Source organism: Loxodonta africana, chromosome 11 (genome assembly GCF_030014295.1).
Source record: "Loxodonta africana isolate mLoxAfr1 chromosome 11, mLoxAfr1.hap2, whole genome shotgun sequence".
Classification (NCBI taxonomy): Eukaryota; Metazoa; Chordata; class Mammalia; order Proboscidea; family Elephantidae; genus Loxodonta; species Loxodonta africana.
The window spans coordinates 34,300,681-34,322,364 of record NC_087352.1 but is presented as its reverse complement, the minus strand read 5'-3'; the positions used below and the strand labels follow the sequence as shown (position 1 = coordinate 34,322,364).

The following is a 21,684-nucleotide window of genomic DNA, read 5'->3' as shown; positions in this document are numbered from 1 at the left end:
CCAGCTGCTGTGAGAAAGATGCGGCAGTCTGCTCCTGTAAAGGTTACCAAAAACACAAACCACTGCCCTGAGTCAATTCTGACTCAGTGACCCTATAGGACAGAGCAGAACTGCCCCCATAGGGTTTCCACCACTGCAAATCTTTACAGAAGCAGATTGCCACCTCCTTCTTCCTCGGAGTGTCTGATGAGTTCGAATCACTTGCTTTTTGGTTAGCAGTCAAGTGCTTTAACCACTGCGCCACCAGGGCACCCATAAAGATTACAGCCTTAGAAACTCTGTGGGGCAGTTCTTTTCTGTCCTACAGGGTCGTTATGAGTTGGAATTGCCTTGACAACAACAGGCTTTTATTCTTTTTTAAAAAGTGCTTCAGCACTCTTTCTTAACAGACAGGAAGTTTACATTGTTCCTTTTCTCCTTGACATCTCCCCAGAATTCCAACCTAATGAAAGATAGGATTATCACTGACAGGCTTTTATCATCCTACCACACTTCTCTACAGTAGAAATACGTATATGCCAGTAAAATCTTTTAATATTTGTGGCTCTAACAGTTAAAATTATTTTGGGGAGGGAGCTGAATTATCATTACAATCATTAGTGCTGCATATGTGAGACAAATTCATAATTATAGATTGTGATAAACTATTAAATCCAAAAGTAATATATTATTGGAAATTATCTTGTTCATGAGATAAATAGGGCTTTTTAAAGAATTAGTTCAAATATCCTTAGCGAACTACTTACTGCTAGAATGAGATTGAGTTCAGTATCAAATCTATTACTTTTTATTCTTGTACATGCTAAACATTCCTGTTAATGCAATGCCATTCAACTGTTTGAACTGCATCAAGATTATATGTGAAAAAAATTTGAGACTTATGAAATACTTCTAATATTTCTTTAAGTGACTATTAGGCCCTCCTTAATTTTGTTGAAAACAAAGAAATAGAAGCCACCTGTGTTTTAAAAGGATTAGATGCCCAGTTATTTTAGTCATATACCAAAAAGGCTTTACTAAGACTTGGCCAGTAACTATTCATTATAGATGCTACTTGTTCACACAGATATAACTTGTCATATGCTACTCATAAGCTTTGAAAAAGTCCAATACTATTTTCAATACTTTCACCAATACATTTTGATAAAATGTTTTTATCTTATCACAATATATTTTTATTAAAACTTTGAAGCTTTAAGTTAGCTCATTCAATGTGTGAGACATAATCTATTGGCAAAGCCACACCTGTTACATAAATCACTAAAATCAGACTTACTTTCTCTCAGAGAAAAAGTGTGACTTCACTTGCAGTTCAAATGTGTGTCAAACCATTTTGTTTTTCCAATTCATATTGACCCTATGTGACAGAACAGAACTGCCCCAACAGGTTTCCTAGGGTGTAATCTTTATCGAAGCAGATCACCAGGTGTTTCTCCTACAGAGCAGCTGCTGGGTTAGAACCACCAGCCTTTCATTTGGCAGCTGAGCACTTAACCGTCTGCACCACTAAGGTCCTTGAAACCATTTTACCTAAGTGCAAAAACTGGGTAATAATTGACTCCCATTTCCTCATAAAGGAAGCCCTGGTGGTGCAGTGGTTAAGGGTTCAGCTGCTAACCAAATGATCAGCAGTTCAAATCCACCAGGTGCTCCTTGGAAACCCTATGGGGCAGTTCTACTCTGTCCTACAGGGTCACTATGAGTCAGAATGACTCGATGGCAACAGATTTGGTTTTCTTGGTTTTCCTCATAAACTACTCTTAAAAGCTCTGGTCTGAATCTGAACAATACATTTAAATAGCAATATCCAATGCTCTGTGTAAACCAGGACTTAGTTTATCAGAATCAAGGTTCACTTATGAATGAACAGGGCTCCTGAGTTAAGGCTGCGTTTAAAGCATAGAAGATGATGACAAGGCTGCTCTGTGCCTGCTTGAGGCTGCAGCAGTAGATTGCCAGGACTTTTTTCCCAGTCTTAGTCTTGATGCTCCACTGAGACCTCTTCAGCATCACAGTAACAAGCAAGTCTCCACTGACAGATGGGTGGTGGCTGCACATGAGGTACAATGGCAAGGAATTGAGCCCAAGTCTCCAGCATGGAAGGCAAGAATTCCACCACTGAACCACCACTGCCTAACGAAATGGAACATCGTTGTTGCCGTGTGCCTCTGAATCAATTCCGACTCACAGCAACCTTCTATGTTAAAGTAGGACTGTCCTATAGGATTTCCTAGGCTGTCATCTTTACAGGAGCAGACTGCCAGGTCTTTCATCCACAGAGCCACTGGGTGGGTCTGAACCACCACTAACCTTTCAGTTGGTAGCCAGGCACTTTAACCACTGCACCACCAGGGATCCTTCAATGGAGTATTACTTGGCCACAAAAAGAAATGAAGTCAGGATACATGCTACAACATAGATGAATCTGGAAAACAATATGCTGAGTGAAATTAAGTCAGGCACAAAAGGACAAATATTATAGGATGCCACTTCTATGAAATACCTAGAACAGAAAATTTATAGAGACCAAAGTTTATTTAGTGGTTACCGGGGGTGGCACAATGGTTAAGTGCTCGGCTGCTAACTGAGAGGTCCATGGTTCAAACTCACCAGTGGCTCTGTGTGAGAAAAGACCTGCTGATTATAGCCTGGAAAAGCCAATGGTAAAGTTGTACTCTGTCATATAGGGTCACAATGAGTTGAAGTTGGCTCAAGGGCACACAACAACAGGAATCGGAGGGAGGGGGAAGGAGGGAGTCAATTGCTAAGCTTGTTAACGGTGACGGAAAAATCTGGAATCAGAGAGGGGTAACGATTACACATGATGAATGTAAATAATTTTGCCAAATTATACATGTGAAAAACATTGAAATGACAAATGCTTGATGATATATTTACCAAAAAAAATTTTTTTAAAACCCAGTATGTTCCTTTTGGGGTGATGAAGATGTTTTGGAGCTAGACAGAGATGGTGGCTGCACAACATCTGCAAATGTACTAAACACGGCTGAACTGTTCACTTTGTTACGTGAATTTCACCTCAACAGAAAAAAAAAAACCCACAGTATGAAGGTACATGTCCTTCTTTTAGTTAGCTATTGACCTATCCCTGATTAAACATGTGTAACAACATGTATATGTCCAAGCTTACTGAATTTTAACATCTGTAACACTCACAAGTTTGTTTCAAAGCACTCCACTTCAAATCCATTATAAGAGGCATGACTTTATTAAAATTTGAATAAAGGATTCCTCTGCAAGGTAATTTTTCACCCGTAATACAGCCATTTTTCCCCACCCCTTTGCCTACATTCACTCTAAGTTTCAGTGCCAAAGAAGGCAGAGAAAGGGGGATGCATGCTATTGATTGTAAAAATTGATACTTTGTAATAACAACATTGGAAACCCGAGTGGCGTAGTGGTTAAGTGCTACAGCTGCTAACCAAGAGGTCGGCAGTTCGAATCCACCAGGTACTCCTTGGAAACTCTATGGGGGTAGTTCTACTCTGTCCTATAGGGTCACTACGAGTCGGAATTGACTCGACGGCAGTGGGTTTTGGTTTTGGTTTTAATAATAATATAAAATTCTGTCCCAGAGTTTTAGCCATTTCTGAAGAACTCCACTGCTCATGTGGCTAATGTGCCAATGGGAACATGTGTGATCGTGGCTAATTACAATGTATTTAGAGTCTAATAAATCCATCCCTCAAGTTTCCATGTTTAAAAGAAAAAAAGGATGGGGCAGAGAACGGTAAATGGAAGATGAGATGACCTGGTCAGTCAGGCCTGAGCTGCCAGTGAGAAGGTGGACAGGGCCTCACCCGGCTCCCAGTGACGCACTCATTGCTAGCAGCATGTCTTCAAAGATCCGATTCCAGGTCAATCATAATCTCCTCCACACCTGTGTTTTTACAAATGGGCGAAGCAACACTTCCTCAGAAGAGTACAGACACACCTTTCACCTCTAACGAGGAATTTTTAAAACTTCAGGACCCACGAAACTGAGAACCTCTTTGGAGCCACATGGTTAAGGTGAGAGAATGGACAGTTGTAATGGAAGGATATTGTTAAGCTGAGAAAATATACTTATAATTTTCTCTCAGAGTTCACAGGTATTTATGTCACTGGTGTTCCTCATCAAAGAAGAACGGAAGTCCCTTTCACGGATCCTGTAGGCCACCTTTTCTTTCTATCATCCATTTCAGGGAAAACAATTTTAGAAACCTTTAGGGCCTTTCTTAATTTCTTATCTTCATTTCCTTGAAGAAGACACCACATTGGAAACATGAGACACTTGGGTTATTCGATAAAATACAAAGACGTGCAGGAGAGGTGCTCAGGCTGCCCCCCATCCCCAACACAAGTCACACTTGCCATAGGGTCTGAAGGACCAGTATACTAAGGGATCCTGCTAAATAACCAAGGATTCTGAAAATCAAAGACAATTACAAGCCAAGTAAACAGGCAAGCTTGGTGGGATATTTTCAAAGCCAGGTGTATTTTAAAATGATCATATTTAGCTCAATAACTGAATTATGTAGTGAGAAACATCAAAATTATGTTGATGAATAAAAAGACATTCTCTAAAAGAAAAGTTCAAGAGTAGAAAGAAAAGAACAGCTTTTTGTCTTGTTTTTTGTTTCTAATGTAGGAGAAAGACAGGCACATTACAATCATTTTTTCAGTGGACGTTTCTGTCACTTCCAGTAGACCGTTACGTTGGCTTCTCTATCCCATGTCTGAAGCAGTCTTTTCTTGCATTAGCTTCTGGGAAGAGATTAGTCTTCTGCTGTGTAGAGGCGATACATCAGGGCTACAATCAGTGCCGAGATGGCTGGGATCACCCAATTGGTCCACCAACTGCAAAGAAACAGTGGGCAGTGAAGCCTGCATGGAGGTTGAGGCAGGGGACTCAAAATGCTTGCTCCTTCTGGTAAGATATTCCCAAGGCATCTTTCTCTCACCTCTATCACCCATTCAGCTGAAAATCCAACACTGAGTTGCTAAAAGTGATGTGCATGGGACACATGCCCTACACTAATGGCCAGTGTTCTATCCTGCTGGCATTACGAGCAAACTCATGACCCTACCAGGTCCACTATGACCGACTTCTATAAACTTTGCACCAAGAGCCATGAATCACTTCTCAACAGGCACTACATCTAAAGGTTATAGGTTCTGCGTTAAATCCCAAGTTAATAAAAGTGAATATTCCTTGCACGTTTTATTCTAATTATATACACTAATTAAGAATTTAAAATGGCATTAGATTGAGAGCCAAGACCATTTTTTATCAGCCAGCTTGATAGCTGGAGGCATATCTCGTATGCTGTGCTGAAAATTAGGGGTCTGAACCATCTGCTTCCTGAGGTTGCTACTAGTGCCAAGGTTCTAACATTCCTTGATGCTCTTTTTAAAATCCTGCTTCATGATCTGTGCTTAGCAGATCTCAAGCGTTAAGAAACAGCATTCCCAAACTAAATTCATGAAAATCCCTCATTTACACATTACTCAGTCCTACTGCAAGGATTTTGAGCTGCTATAAATTGCAGATTTATCGGGGACATAGCTATAAAGAATACCTTCAATTTACATTTGAACCTACAATTTCTTACAAAAGAGAAACTAACACATAGGTTTAGAATCTAAATAAAAGCAGACAGTCTTTTTTCTGCCAAAAACTTTCTATTCTTTAATACTCTTCATACAACATCCCAAATGAACATCAAGTTCAGTGGCAAGATTTAAATTTCAAAAAGATTACAAATGTAATTTTCACCTCAATGGAGTTTGCTGGTGTTTTCCCATTTCTATTTAGAAAAAAGCTCTCAAGCAAAAGTAAGGTGAGGTACTGCCTAAGGGCAGGAGATGTACCAGAATACAAACAGACTGGGGCAGTTAAACTTGGCAGGGTGAAATATAATAGGCATAAATGTATGCTTTACAGCTTGGGTCAAAAAAAAAAAAAAAAAAAGTGAAGCGTATTATATAAGTCAATAGAGTTGAGCTGCCAAAAACTTAGTATAAGCTTGGCCTACAGGAAAGAAATTTAGTACCTAGAACAAGTGATTTATGCTACACTGGGATTGATTACTGGGTTCAGTTTTGGGGCCAATTTATAAAAGCAACAAAGAAAAACAGACCCATGCTCAGGGAAATGTAATCAGGACAAATTAAGAAACTCAACATGTATCAAATGAGGAAGGAAGCAGGTGTCTGCATGGAGTTTAAGAGAATGAGCAGGCCAGGGACTCACCATCTGAAGGACACCATGGGGAAAAAGGAGGTTTGATGTGTCCTGCAGGTTCCTTAGGGGCGATGCAGCTAGAGGGGGGGTCTGGGGCAGCTATGGAGAGCGCTTACAGGTCTGAGTGTTCTGCCAGCCCAGGACTGAATGCCTGGACCAACTGGGCACACAGTGGGGGGTGTCCATCCCAGCCGGGACAACTACTGATTGGGGACAGGCCGGAATTCAAGCATCAGAGAGGTGCCTCAGTTTGGCTGAGGGCCGCAGTACCACCCGACTTTATGAACCTTCCAAACTAATGATTTTCTAAAAAGAAACACTCCACGTACCTGGAATTAGAATCAACAGTAGTAATAAGAGTTTCCTGAAATACAAAAGAAAAAGTAAAGGGAAAGTTTGAACATTTATTCAGTTGACTAAAATCCTGTTTTAAAATAAGATCACAATGTTTTAATGTGTTCTTCAAAAACTACTAAAAGGGAAAATTACTTCACGAACTTCTTTTCACTAAAATGCCTAATTTTACAATTTTTTTTCAGAAGAAAAAAATTTTTTAAAGAGTTATTTGTATTTAAATTACTTAACAGCATTACTCAACCTTGGTAATTTGAAAGTAAATGTTAAAAATTAATATACTACATAAAAAATATTGCATATATATAAAAACCCGCTGCTGTCGAGTCGCATATATATAGATATATAAAATAGGCATCTGAATACTTTAACACAGACACTGAGAACAGATACTCATTTAAACATAATGCACACCAACACCATTATCATCTTCAGGAAGCCCAGTTTTATTCTTCAAAAGTATAAATGGGATGTTCAAAAAAAAAATTACTTCTCTTATTCAAATCTCATATGAAGTAAAAGTACACCTGAATTGTATTAAAAAGACATGTCAACCAAAAAGAAAAACAATAAGGACTGTCATTTAAAGTCACAACCCTCTAACCAAACGACTTTCCTGAGGTCCTCTTAACTCTGGCGCTGCAGTCCTAGCAAGACCCCACTGACTTCCCATGGCTGCTCGGCCTAGGACTTCACATTGTTGACCACCAAAGACCCCTTCAGAAAAGGACACCCTGAGCACCCACACCTTCCACAGCTATGGCCTGTTTTACCTTCAGGACTTTCTCAGAGTCGCTCTTCCCGGCAGTGCCAACAAAGTGAACTAAAAATTGACTTGGAAAAATGCATACTTCCCCAAACAGTTGAATAACTAAAGAATCACCAAATACAAACTTCCCCAGGCTTGAAAACATGTTAAGAAGCATTTTTTGATATGCCACACCAGCCAAAGTATTAGTAGTGTGTCAAACTGAGCTGTAGCCATAAGGAACACAGCTTAAGGGCTTCAGAGTCACAGGCAGTCCTTTCCCAAGGGCAGGATAAAAAAAGCATTAGCAAAACAATCAGCTGTCTGCTGGGAGGCAAAGCCACACTCTGCAAAGCACATTTAAGAAACTCCCATTAAAAGGCAGAAACCTTTCAGAGAAGAGCAAGCAAAGCACTTATGAGGCCCACCAACCTTGGAGCATCACCTTTATGAGTCCTGACACGGTAAGGGAAAAAAAAAAGTCATTTAAAAATAAATAACTTATTATCGTTTTCAGCAACGTTAAATCTTAGTGTCCAGAAAAAATATTCATAACTTCTACAAGACTGTTTTTCTAATTTTGCACATAAAAATCAAATATGCAAGAATTACTAAAAATAATCAACATCTTCAAAAAATATTATTTAGCTAGAAGAAAGACATAATTCTGAAACTGAAACAAAACAGTTCACTGAAGGTGAAATATTACTGCCACACTAGAAAGTTAAGAGTTCCTGAGTGGTACAAAAATGGTTAATGCACTCAGCTGCTAAATGAAAGGTTGGAGGTTCAAGACTATGCAGATGTGCCTTAGAAGAAAGGCCTGTTGATCCACTTGCAAAAAAATCAGCCACTGAAAACTCTATGGAGCATAGTTCTACTCTGACATACATGGGGTCGCCATGAATCAGGGTTGACTCAACGGTGCCTGGTTTTTTAAGAAAGTAAAGTTTGAAACAGTAAACAGGGCAGACACGGCATGCATTACATTATCACACTGTAAGTACAAGCACATAACGTTTTATGAAACATGTTCACAACTCTCTGCGGAAACTCAGTTGCTCCATCTTCCTCCCCCTTTGTAGTCACCATGACCGCTAACAGTAAAACACTGCTTGAATGTCACCACCACCACCACCACCACGACCACTACTGATCTTCTAAAGAGGTGAACTTAAAAAAAAATTTAAAAATCACATACATTTCTGATTGCTTCTTATCCCTAGGCTCCATGTCTTAGTTATCTAGTGCTGTTGTAACAGAAAAACCACGAGTAGATGGTTTTAACAAACAGAAGTTTGTTTTCTCACAATCTAGTACGCCAGAAGTCGGAACTCAGAATGCTAGATCTAGGGGGAGGCTTTCTCTTTCTGTCATCTCTGGAGGAAGGTCCCTGTCATCAATCTTCCCTTGATGTAGGAGCTTCTCTGCATAGGGACCCTGAGTCCAAAGGATACACACTGCTCCTGAGACTGCTTTCTTGGTGCTATTAGGTCCCAGAAAGGGGCTGTAGTGCTGCCACTGTCCACTTTTGAGTGGTACCTGCATATCATTGAGAACCATCTGTAAACCAGACATGAGTTTTCTCTTCAGCTTCTGCTTCCTGGTTCCTTGGCCCCTCGGCCCCTCGGCCCCTCGGCCCCTCAGCCCTCACCACCCACATCTGCCCTGCTGGAGGAAGTGTTCCAAAGCTCTTCAGGTCCAATGATAAGTGCCTGGAGGCACCCCACTCTGCAAGTAAACTTCAGCCAGAAGACACTCAGGTCTCTTGCTCCATGGGTCAGCAAGCCTAGCTCCACTGGTAAGTGCCTGAAAGCATCCCACTCTGCCAGGAAGCCTCTTGTGCAAAGGGACTCAGCTGTCTCACTCCATGGGTGGGTTCCAGCTCCAGCGCTGTCTTGCACTGGTCTCCTGGTTCTGCTGCTGCCACCATTTCTCTGCTGCTGCTTCTTGCCATCTGTGCTGTCTCCAGTATAATAGCTCTCCTCACCAAAACCGTCTTTGATGTCCCTAATTTCACCAACAGCCTCCACCTGACTCATGTAGCCACAGGGGCTGGAGAACCCAAGATCCGCAGGTCAGACAGCAGGGCTTTTGCTCACTCTGGATCCTGTAGCAGGTTCCTGTTCGTCTGGCCTCTGGTTCTTGGACTTGACTTAGCAGCTTACCTGTAGTCTTGCCTGCCGATCTTGGGATTCATCAGGTCCTCCCACCCTGTGAGCAAGAGCCCTGCTGTCCCACCTGCCGATTATGGGTTCGCTAGTGCCTGCAGCTACATGAATCAGGAGACACCTCCAGCTTGACCTATGGATTTGGGACACGCCAGACTCTACAACCTTGTAAGCCATTTCCTTGAAATAAATCTCTTTATATATTTATACACTTTACTGGCTTTGCTTCTCTAGAGAACCAAGCCTAAGACTCCATAACCCAGGGATGTTTGAGAGTTAAATCAATGTGAATCACCACTTATTACTTCCATGAAAAAGGAAACTGTCCTTGGTGGCCAGTGGTGGAGGGGCCTCAGTTGGGTTTACACATGTAAATATCAAACATGCCCACGATGAACAGGGAGAAAAAGACTGGTCTTTATCACACACTCTGTGACCTTGAGGGGTGCAATTTCTATTAGGAAAAGGTCAGCAATTAAATCAGTACATGTAAAACTCCATGTAAAAACAAGCAAGCCTTATAGAGCTTTTGTAAATCAAAGTCATCTCATCTGTAACAGTTCATCTCACTTAACCCATTCTTTAGTTGGAAGACATTCTACCTTAATATACACCAGGTGGAGTGATGCATTCATGACAAGTCCAGGGCCCACAGAAGTTGCTTCCTAGACTTCCAATGACGGGCCTGGGAATAGGTGTGTGACAAGGGACTAAACACTCCGAGTATTCTCCTCATCTCCACGGCAGATCTATCTGTCTCACAGGGATGCAGGGAGAACCAAATACAATAACTTGTATAGCAGTGTTCCGAAAACTGCAAACAAATGAAAGGAACTGTGAGTTCTAATATCCTCCATGTAAACAAATTTGATAGATGTGGACCTGTTCAATTAAAAATGCTTAATTTGTGTGTCTACAAATATCACCTTAATTTGGCAAACTAACATCATGTTTTCTTAGAGCAGGTCCAGCTAGTGATTTTTGGTGCATCTCCCTTTACAAGTGAACTAGATTTCTCGGCAGCAGCATTTCAAAAATTCAGACTACAGGACAGGACACATGTATCCATCTAGGGATAGACGGGTGGAAATACAGACATATTGACGGATGCTCTTGTCTTCTGGTAAATGAGAAGCACAAGGAAGACAAATCTAGAAAAATGGTCATTTATTTTCTTTCATTTCACTTGCTTATAGCCTGTAAGAAAAATGCCAAGTTCTTATCCCACATTCCTCCAAGCTGTCCTCTAATTTAATTAAGCCAAGTCACAGCAGAGGAAGAAGATCACTGTTTAAGTAAAACACTCAAAAGTTGGTCAGTCTGTAAAATTCCTAAGAGTAAAAATTATCTATGTTAAAAAGCCCCCACATGTCTGTCAGGTTTTTGTACTGCGGGGGCTTGTGTCTTGCTGTGATACTGGAAGATATGCCACCGGTATTCAGATATCAGCAGGGTCACCCAAGGAGGACAGTTTTCAGCTGAGCTTCCAGACTAAGTCTGGGAAGAAGGACCCGGCAGTCTACTTCTGAAAAGAATTAGCCAGTGAAAACCTTAGGAATAGCAGCGAAACACTGTCTGATATAGTACTGAAAGATGGGCCCCCAAGGTTGGAAGGCACTCAAAAGATGACTGGGGGAAGAGCTGCCTCCTCAAAGTAGAGTTGACCTTAATGACGTGGATGGAGTAAAGCTTTCGGGACCTTCATTTGCTGATGTGGCCCGACTCAAATGAGAAGAAACAGCTGCAAACATCCATTAATAATCGGAACCTGGAATGCACGAAGTATGAATCTAGGAAAACTGGAAATAGTAAAAAATGAAATGGAACGCATAAACATTGATGTCCTAGGCACTAGTGAGCTGAAATGGACGGGTATTGGCCATTTTGAATCGGACAATCATATAGCCTACTATGCTGGGAATGACAACTCGAAGAGGAATAGTGTTGCATTCATCGTCAAAAAGAACGTTACAAGATCTATCCTGAAGTACAACGCTGTCAGTGATAGAATAATGTCCATACGCCTACAAGGAAGACCAGTTAATATGACTATTATTCAAATTTATGCACCAACCACTAGGGCCAAAGATGAAGAAATAGAAGATTTTTATCAGCTGCTGCAGTCTGAAATTGATGGAACATGCAATCAAGATGCATTGATAATTACTGGCAATTGGAATGCGAAAGTTGGAAACAAAGAAGAAGGAGCAGTAGTTGGAAAATATGGCCTTGGTGACAGAAACAATGCTGGAGATCAAATGATAGAATTTTGCAAGACCAACGACTTCTTCACTGCAAATACCTTCTTTCACCAACATAAACGGCAACTATACACATGGACCTCGCCAGATGGAACACAAAGAAATCAAATTGACTACATCTTATTATTTTCTTTTTTTTTGTGGAAAGAGACAATGGAAAAGCTCAGTATCATCAGTCAGAACAAGGCCAGGGGCCAGTTGTGGAACAGACCATCAATTGCTCACATGCAAGTTCACGTTGAAACTGAAGAAAATTAGAGCAAGTCCACAAGAGCCAAAATATGACCTTGAGTATATCCCACCTGAATTTAGAGACCATCTCAAGAATAGACTTGATGCATTGTACACTAGTGACCGAAGACCAGACAAGTTGTGGAATGCCATCAAGGACATCATACATGAAGAAAGCAAGAGGTCACTGAAAAGACAGGAAAGAAAGGAAAGATCAAGATGGATGTCAGAGGAGACTCTGAGACTTGCTCTTGAGTGTCGAGCAGCTAAAGCAAAAGGAAGAATTGATGAAGTAAAAGAACTGAACACGAGATTTCAAAGAGCGTCTTGAATACACAAAGTATTATACTGAAATGTGCAAAGAGCTGGAGATGGAAAACCAAAAGGGAAGAACACACTTGGCGTTTCTCAAGCTGAAAGAACTGAAGAAAAAATTCAAGCCTCGAGATGCAATCGTGAAGGATTCCATGGGGAAAATATTAAACGACGCAGGAAGCATCAAAAGAAGATGGAACAAAAGCTAGAATTTCTGAATTCGAAGATAAATCACTTGGCACTAATATATTTGAAGAAAAATCAGATAAAAGAATTAAAAAAAAATGAAGAAACCTTAAGAATCATATGGGACCCTACCAAGAGAAATAACCTACGAGTGATTGAAGTACCAGAACAGGGAGGGATAACAGAAAATACAGAGAAAATTGTTGAGGATTTGCTGGCAGAAAACTTCCCTGATATTGTGAAAGATGAGAAGATATCTATCCAAGATGCTCATCGAACTCCACATAAGGTAGATCTTAAAAGAAAGTCACCAAGACATATTATAATCAAGCTTGCCAAAACCAAAGATAAAGAGACAATTATAAAAGCAGCAAGGGATGAAAGAAAAGTCACCTACAAGGGAGAGCCAATAAGAATAAGCTCGGACTACTTGGCAGAAACCATGCAGGCAAGAAGGCAATGGGAAGACATATTTAAAAAATTGAAAGAAAAAAGTTGCCTGCCAAGAATCACATATACATCAAAACTGTCTCTTAAATGTGAAAGTGAAATTAAGACATTTCCAGATAAACACAAGTTGAAGGAATTCATAAAAACCAAACCAAAACTACAAGAAATATTAAAGGGCGTTCTTTGGTTAGAAAATCAGTAATATCAGATATCAACCCAAGACTAGAACACTGGGCAGAGCAACCAGAAGTCAACCCAGACAGGGAAATCCAAAAAAAGAAAACAAGATTAAAAAAAAGCCCAACACAGGGTAACGGCAATGTTATTATATAAAAGACAACATTAAAAGAATAAAGACGGACTAAGAAATGTAATCATACACCTTCCATATGGAGAGGAAGATATGGCAATACAAAGAAATAAAAGTTAGTTTTAAATTTAGAAAAATAGGGGTAAATAATAAGGTAACCACAAAGGAGACAAACTATCCTACCATCAAAATAAAATACAAGGGAAAAATACAAGCTCAGCTGAAACAAAATCAGCAACAACAAATATGAGGAAAGGACAATATTTAAAGAAAATCTACTCGGCACATAAAATCAAGAGGGAAAAAGAAACTGTCAACACACAAAAAAAGACAACAAAATGTTAGCAATAAATTCATACCTATCCATAAGTACCCTGAATGTGTAAATGGACTAAACGCACCAATAAAGAGACAGAGAGTGGCAGAATGGATTAAAAAACAAGATCTGTCTACATGCTGCCTAAAAGAGACACACCTTAGACTTAGAGACACAAACTAAAACTCAAAGGATGGAAAAAAATATACCAAGCAAACAATCAAAAAAACAGCAGGAGTGGCAATATTAATTTCTGACAAAATAGACTTTAAAGTTAAATCCATCAGAAAGGATAAGGAAGGACACTATATAATGATTAAAGGGACAATACACTAAGAAGATATAACCATATTAAATATTTATGCACCCAATGACAGGGCTGCAAGATACATAAAACAAACTCTATCAGCACTGAAAAGTGAGATAGAAAGCTCCACAATAATAGTAGGAGACTTCAACACAACACTTCCGGTAAAGGACAGGACATCCAGAAAGAAGCTCAATAAACACACAAAAGATCTAAATGCCATAATCAACCAACTTGACCTCGTAGACATATACAGAACACTCCACCCAACAGCAACCACCTATACTCTCTTTTCTAGTGCACATGGAACATTCTCTAGAGTAGGCCACATATTAGGTCATAAAGCAAGCCTTAGCAGAATCCAAAACACTGAAATACTACAAAGCATCTTCTCTGACCATAAGGCCATAAAAGTGGAAATCAGTAACAGGAAAAGCAGGGAAAAGAAATCAAACACTTGGAAACTGAACAATACCCTGCTCAAAAAAGACTGGTATTGAAGACATTAAGGATGGAATAAAGAAATTCATAGAATCGAATGAGAATGAGAACACTTCCTATCAGAACTTTTGGGACACAGCAAAAGCGGTGCTCAGAAGCCAATTTATATCAATAAATGCACACATCCAAAAAGAAGAAAGGGCCAAAATCAAAGAACTATCCCTACAACTTGAACTAATAGAAAGAGAGAAACAAAAGAAACCCACAGGCACCAGAAGAAAACAAATAATAAAAATTAGAGCTGAACTAAAAGAAATAGAAAACAGAAAAACAATTGAAAGAATTAACAAGACCAAAAGCTGGTTTTCTGAAAAACTCAACAAAGTTGATAAACCACTGGCCAAACTGACAAAAGAAAAACAGGAGAGGAAGCAAATAACCCGAATAAGAAATGAGATGGGCGATATTACAACAGACCCAACTGAAATTAAAAGAATCATGTCAGATTACTATGAAAAACTATACTTAAATTTGAAAACCTAGAAGAAATGGATGAATTCCTAGCAACACACTACCTACCTAAACTAACACAAACAGAGGTAGAATAACTAAACAGACCCATAACAAAGGAACAGACTGAAAAGGTAATCAAAAAACTCCCAACAAAAAAAAGGCCTGGTCTGGAAGGCTTCACTGCAGAGTTCTACCGAACTTTCAGAGAAGAGTTAACACCACTACTAGTAAAAGTATTTCAGAGCATAGAAAAGGATGGAACACTACCAAATTCATTCTATGAAGCCACCATATCCCTGATACCAAAACCAGGTAAAGACACCACAAGAAAAGAAAATTATAGACCTATATCCCTCATGAATGCAGATGCAGAAATCCTCAACAAAATTCTAGCCAATAGAATTCAACAACATATCAAAAAAATAATTCACCATGACCAAGTGGGATTCATACCAGGTATGCAGGGATGGTTCAACATTAGACAAACAATTCATGTAATCCACCACATAAATAAAACAAAAGACAAGAATCACATGATTTTATCAATTAATACAGAAAAGGCATTTGACAAACTACAACACTCATTCATGATAAAAACTCTCAGCAAAATTGGAATAGAAGGAAAATTTCTCAACATAATAAAGGACATTTATACAAAGCCAACAGCCAACAACACCCTAAATAGAGAGAGCCTGAAAACATTCCCACTGAGATCGGGAACCAGACATGGACGCCGTTTATTACCACTTTTACTCAACATTGTGCTGGAAGTCCTAGCCAGAGCAATTAGGCTAGATAAAGAAATAAAGGGCATCCAGATTGGCAAGGAAGAAGTAAAATTATCTCTATTTGCAGATGACATGATCTTATACACAGAAAATCCTAAGGAATCCTCCAGAAAACTACTGAAACTCATAGAAGAGTTCAGCAGAGTATCGGGATACAAGATAAACATAAAAAACTCAGTTGGATTCCTCTACACCAACAAAAAGAACATCAAAGAGGAAATCACCAAATCAATGCCATTTACAGTAGCACCCAAGAAGATAAAATACTTAGGAATAAATCTTACCAGAGATGTAAAAGACTTATACAAAGAAAACTACAGTACACCTCTGCAAGAAACCAAAAGAGACTTACATAAGTGGAAGAACATATCTCGTTCGCAGATAGGAAGACTTAACATTATAAAAATGTCTATTCTACCAAAAGCGATCTATACATTTAATGCAATTCCGATCCAAATCCCAAGGACATTCTTTAATGAGATGGAGAAACAAATCGCCAATCTCATATGGAAGGGAAAGAGGCTCCAGAAAAATAAGGCATTACCGAAAAAGAACAAAGTGGGAGGCCTTACTTTACCTGATTTTAGAAACTATTATACCACTATGGTAGTCAAAACAGCCTGGTACTGGTACAACAATAGATACGTGGACCAATGGAACAGAATTGAGAATCCAGACATAAATCCATCCACATATAAGCAGTTGATATTTGACAAAGTCCCCAAAACAGTTAAATGGGGGAAAAGACAGTCCTTTTAACAAATGCTGCTGGCATAACAGGATATCCTTCTGCAAAAAAATGAAACAAGACCCATACCTCAATCCATGCACAAAAACAAGCTCAAAATGGATCAAAGACCTAAACATAAAATCTAAAACGATAAAGATCATGGAAGAAAAAATAGGGACAACGTTAGGAGCCCTAATACATGCCATAAACAGAATACAAAACATTATAAAGAATGTAGAAGAAAAACGAGATAACTGGGAGCTCCTAAAAATCAAACACTTATGCTCATCCAAAGACTTCACCAAAAGAGTGAAAAGACCACCTACAGACTAGGAAAAAGTTTTTACCTATGACATTTCTGATCAGTGCCTGATCTCTAAAATCTACATGATACTGCAAAAACTCAACTGCAAAAAGACAAATAACCCAATTAAAAAATGGGCAGAAGATATGAATAGACACTTCACTAAAGACGACATTCAGGTAGGCAACAGATATATGAAGAAATGTTCACGATCATTAGCCATTAGAGAAATGCAGATCAAAGCTACAATGCGATTTCTTCTCACTCCAACAAGGCTGGCATTAATCCAAAAAACACAAAATAATAAATGTTGGAGAGGCTGTGGAGAGACTGGAACACTTCTACACTTCTGGTGGGAATGTCAAATGGTACAACCACTTTGGAAATGGATTTGGCGCTTCCTTAAAAAGCTAGAAATAGAACTACCATACGATCCAGCGATCCCACTCCTTGAAATATACCCTAGAGAAATAAGGGCCTTTACACGAACAGATAACATGCACACCCATGTTTACTGCAGCACTGCTTACAACAGCAAAAACATGGAAGCAACCAAGGTGCCTATCAATGGATGAATGGATAAATAAACTATGGTATATTCACACAATGGAATACTACGCATCGATAAAGAACAGCGATGAATCTGTGAAACATTTCACAACATGGAGGAACCTGGAAGGCATTATGCCAAGTGAAATTAATCAGTTGCAAAAGGACAAATATTGTATAAGACCACTATTATAAGAACTTGAGAAATAGTTTAAACTGAGAAGAAAACATTCTTCTGTAGTTACGAGAGGAGGAGGGAGGGTGGGAGAGGGGCATTCACTAATTAGACAGTAGATAAGAACTACTTTAGGTGAAGGGAAAGACAGCACACAATACAGAGGAGGTCAGCACAATTGGACTAAACCAAAAGCAAAGAAGTTTCCTGAATAAACTGAATACTTCGAAGCCCAGCGTAGCAGGGAAAGGGGTTTGGGGACCATGGTTTCAGGGGACATCTAAGTCAATTGGCAAAACAAAACCTATTAAGAAAACATTCTGCATCCCACTTTGAAGAGTGGCGCCTGGGGTCTTAAACGCTAGCAAGCAGCCATCTAAGATGCATCAGTTGGTCTCAGCTCACCTGGATCAAAGGAGAATGAAGAACACCAAGGACACAAAGTGATTACGAGCCCAAGAGACAGAAAGGGCCACATGAACCAGAGACTACATCATCCTGAGACCAGAAGAACTAGATGGTGCCCGGTTACAACCGATGACTCTCCTGACAGGGAACACAACAGAGAACCCCTGAGAGAGCAAGACAGCAGTGGGATGCAGACCCCATATTCTCATAAGACCAGACTTAATGGTCTGACTGAGACTGGAAGGACCCCAGTGGTCATGGCCCCCAGACCTTCCATTGGCCCAGGACAGGAACCATTCCCAAAGCCAACTCTTCAGACATGGATTGGACTGGACAATGGGTTGGAAAGGGATGTCAGTGAGGAGTGAGCTTCTTGGATCAGGTGGACACTTGAGACTATGTTGGCATCTACTGCCTGGAGGGGAGATGAGAGGGTGGAGGGGGTTAGAAGCTGACGAAAAGGATATAAAAAGAGAGAGTGGAGGGAGAAAGCGGGCTGTCTCATTAGGGGGAGAGTAATTGCGAGTGTGTAGCACTGGGTTTTTTTTGGTTTTAGCAAGGTGTATATGGGTTTTTGTGTGAGAGACTGACTTGATTTGTAAACTTTCACTTAAAGGACAATAAAAATTATTTAAAAAAAAAAAAGATGGTAGGAATACACAGAGTCATTATATCAAAAAGAATTAGTCAATATTCAACCATTTCAAGAGGTGGCACGTGATCAGGAACCGATGGTACTGAAGGGAGAAGTCCAAGCTGCTCTGAAGGCACTGGCGAAAAACAAGGCTCTAGGAACTAACTGATGGAATATCAATTGAGATGTTTCAACAAACAGATGCAGCGCTGGAAGTGCTCACTCGTCTATGCCAAGAAATATGGAAGACAGCTTCCTGGCCAACTGACTGGAAGAGATCCATATTTATGCCTATCCCCAAGAAAGGTGATCCAACCGAATGTGGAAATTATAGAACAATGTCATTAATACCACACGCAAGCAAAATTTTGCTGAAGATCATTCAAAAACAGTTGCAGCAGCATATGGACAGGGAACTACTGGAAATTCAGGCTGGTTTCCGAAGAGGACGTGGAACCAGGGATGTCATTGCTGATGTCAGACGGATCTTGGCTGAAAGCAGAGAATACCAGAAGGATGTTTACCTGTGTTTTATTGACTATGGAAAGCCATTCGACTGTGTGGATCATAACAAACTATGGATAACATTGTGAAGAATGGGAATTCCAGAACACTTAATTGTGCTCATGAGAAACCTTTACATAGCTCAAGAGGCAGTTGTTCAGATAGAACAAGGGGATACTGATTGGTTTAAAGTCAGGAAAGGTGTGCGTCAGGGTTGTATTCTTTCACCATACCTATTTAATCTGTATGCTGAACAAATAATCTGAGAAGCTGGACTATATGAAGAACAACGGGGCATCAAGATTGGAGGAAGACTCATTAACGACCTGCGTTATGCAGATGACACAACCTTGCTTGCTGAAAGTGAAGAGGACTTGAAGCACTTACTAATGAAGATCAAAGACCACGGCCTTCAGTATGGGTTACACCTCAACATAAAGAAAACAAAAATCCTCACAACTGGACCAATAAGCAACATCATAATAAACGGAGAAAAGATTGAAGTTGTCAAGGATTTCATTTTACTTGGATCCACAATCAACAGCCATGGAAGCAGCAGTCAAGAAGTCAAAAGACGCATTGCTTTGGGCAAATCTGCTGCAAAGGACCTCTTCAAAGTGTTGAAGAGCAAAGATGTCACCTTGAAGACTAAGGTGCGCCTGACCCAAGCCATGGTATTTTCAATCGCATCACATGCATGTGAAAGCTGGACAAAGAATAAGGAAGACCGAAGAAGAACTGATGCCTTTGAATTGTGGTGTTGGCGAAGAATATTGAATATACCATGGACTGTCAACAGAACGAACAAATCTGCCTTGGAAGAAGTGCGGCCAGAATGCTCCTTAGAGGCAAGGATGGAGAGACTCCGTCTTACATACTTTGGACGTGTTGTCAGGAGAGATCAGTCCCTGGAGAAGGACATTATGCTTGGGAGAGTTCAGGGTGAGCGGAAAAGAGGAAGACCCTCAACGAGGTGGATTGACACAGTGGCTCCAACAATGAGCTCAAGCATAACGATTGTAAGGATGGTGCAGGACCGGGCAGTGTTTCGTTCTGTTGCGCGTAGGGTCGCTATGAGTTGGAACCTACTCAACGGCACTTAACAACAACAACAAGAACAACATTAAAAAGTTAGTATGATTCTTAAATCTCCAGTGAGGTCTTCTATACCCAGCAAGATGATTAGATATCTAATGTTAATGATGAAATGTAGTAAAGCAAAGCCTTTCAACACAGAGAGCTGCCCACTGTCTTAATGTTGTCAGGAGAGCTCTCCTTGATGTTGACAGCTAAAGTCCCAGCATTTACCATGGAATCTTGCTCTGTCTCCAAAATATCCAAAGTATTAAAGTGAGTGGCACTTTGAAATAGAAAAATAATTACAAACAGAGAACAACATATAATGATGGGCAGTTGGTATGCCATATCATATGGGTTGTCATGCACATGTTTTCAGAGTAAATAAAGAGGGGAAGAGTCTGCACGTTGGAAACAACGCCTTTATGGTAAAAGACAGGCTGACCGCTTGGGCCCTCACCTCTCTTTAATGGCACTTTCTGCTTGTGGCCGTTATGGTTAGGGACATGGTCCGACCTGCAGTAGATCTAAATTCACGTATGAGCCAAATCACACCATTCTTTACTGTAGCTGAATAATTTACTCCAAGATTGTTAACATTCTGAACGCCTGAGAGAAAAAAATATATTCTCCATGACAGACTTCAGGGAATATGCAAAAATTATACCCAGCACAGAATTTCAGCTGTCCTAAAAGTAGCCTCAAAAAAGATTATACAGTCAGGTGAACTAACAGCAAGGATTCCAAGCAATTGTTGCAAAGCAACTGAAATTCTGAAGCCCATTTTTTATCTTCTGGAAGTGCTGATATCACCAATGTTGAGCTTAAGCCTTTTTGAATAGGAAACAGCATTACAAAAGGTTTTTATTGCACTATCTGGGGTAAACATGGTCTTTATGCTCGAGTTACTGGATTAATTGCTTGGATTCTGCTGTAGATTGAAAACAATGTCTAGTCACCAACAGCTAGTAACATGAATTTAGTAGTTCTTAATACAATCAGGGAAACCCTGGTGGCGTAGTGGTTAAGTGCTATAGCTGCTAACCAAAAGGTTGGCAGTTCGAATCCTCCAGGCCCTCCTTGGAAACTCTATGGGGCAGTTCTACTCTGTCCTATAGGGTCGCTATGAGTTGGAATCGACTCGACGGCACTGGGTTTGGGGTAATACAACCAGGACAGTGAAGCCTTCCTGTTGTACCCTCCGTAATAAAACCAAGAGCCTAGGCTAAATGGTGGTGGTGCTTTAGATGAAAATTTATAACTCAAATTAATTTCTCATACAAAAATTTATACACATATTGTTATGTGACCCTAGTTGCAACACTTATACGGTGACAGCACACTCCCCATTTCCACCCCAGGTTGCCTGTGTGCATTCAACCAGCTCCTATCCCTTTATGCCTTCTCATCCTGCCTCTGGACAGGAGCTGCCCATTTAGTCTCGTGTATCTACTTGAACTAAGAAGCACACTCTTCACCGGTATTATTTTATGTTTTATAGTCCTGTCTAATTTTTGGCTGAAGAATTGGCTTCAGGAATGGTTTTAACTTTGCATTAATACCAAATTCCGGGGCTAGGTCTTCTAGGGTTCCTCCAGTCTCAGTCAGACTATTAAGTCTGGTCTTTTTATGTGAATTCGAGTTGTATACCACGCTTTTCTCTAG

At 40.1% G+C, this 21,684-nt stretch overlaps 1 protein-coding gene across 1 annotated transcript in view; it reads right to left on the bottom strand.

The window, feature by feature from the left end:
- Positions 1 to 4,474: 4,474 nt before the first annotated feature.
- LOC100668612 (cytochrome b5) overlaps positions 4,475 to 21,684 on the bottom strand; it is a 47,288-nt gene continuing 30,078 nt past the window's right edge. The window contains exons 4-5 of the mRNA XM_003406246.4: positions 6,577 to 6,611; positions 4,475 to 4,860 (exon numbers count right to left, since the gene is read on the bottom strand). Of these exons, the coding sequence (XP_003406294.2) occupies positions 4,779 to 4,860; positions 6,577 to 6,611 (117 nt within the window). The 3' untranslated portion in view covers positions 4,475 to 4,778. The remainder of the gene's footprint in view (positions 4,861 to 6,576; positions 6,612 to 21,684) is intronic.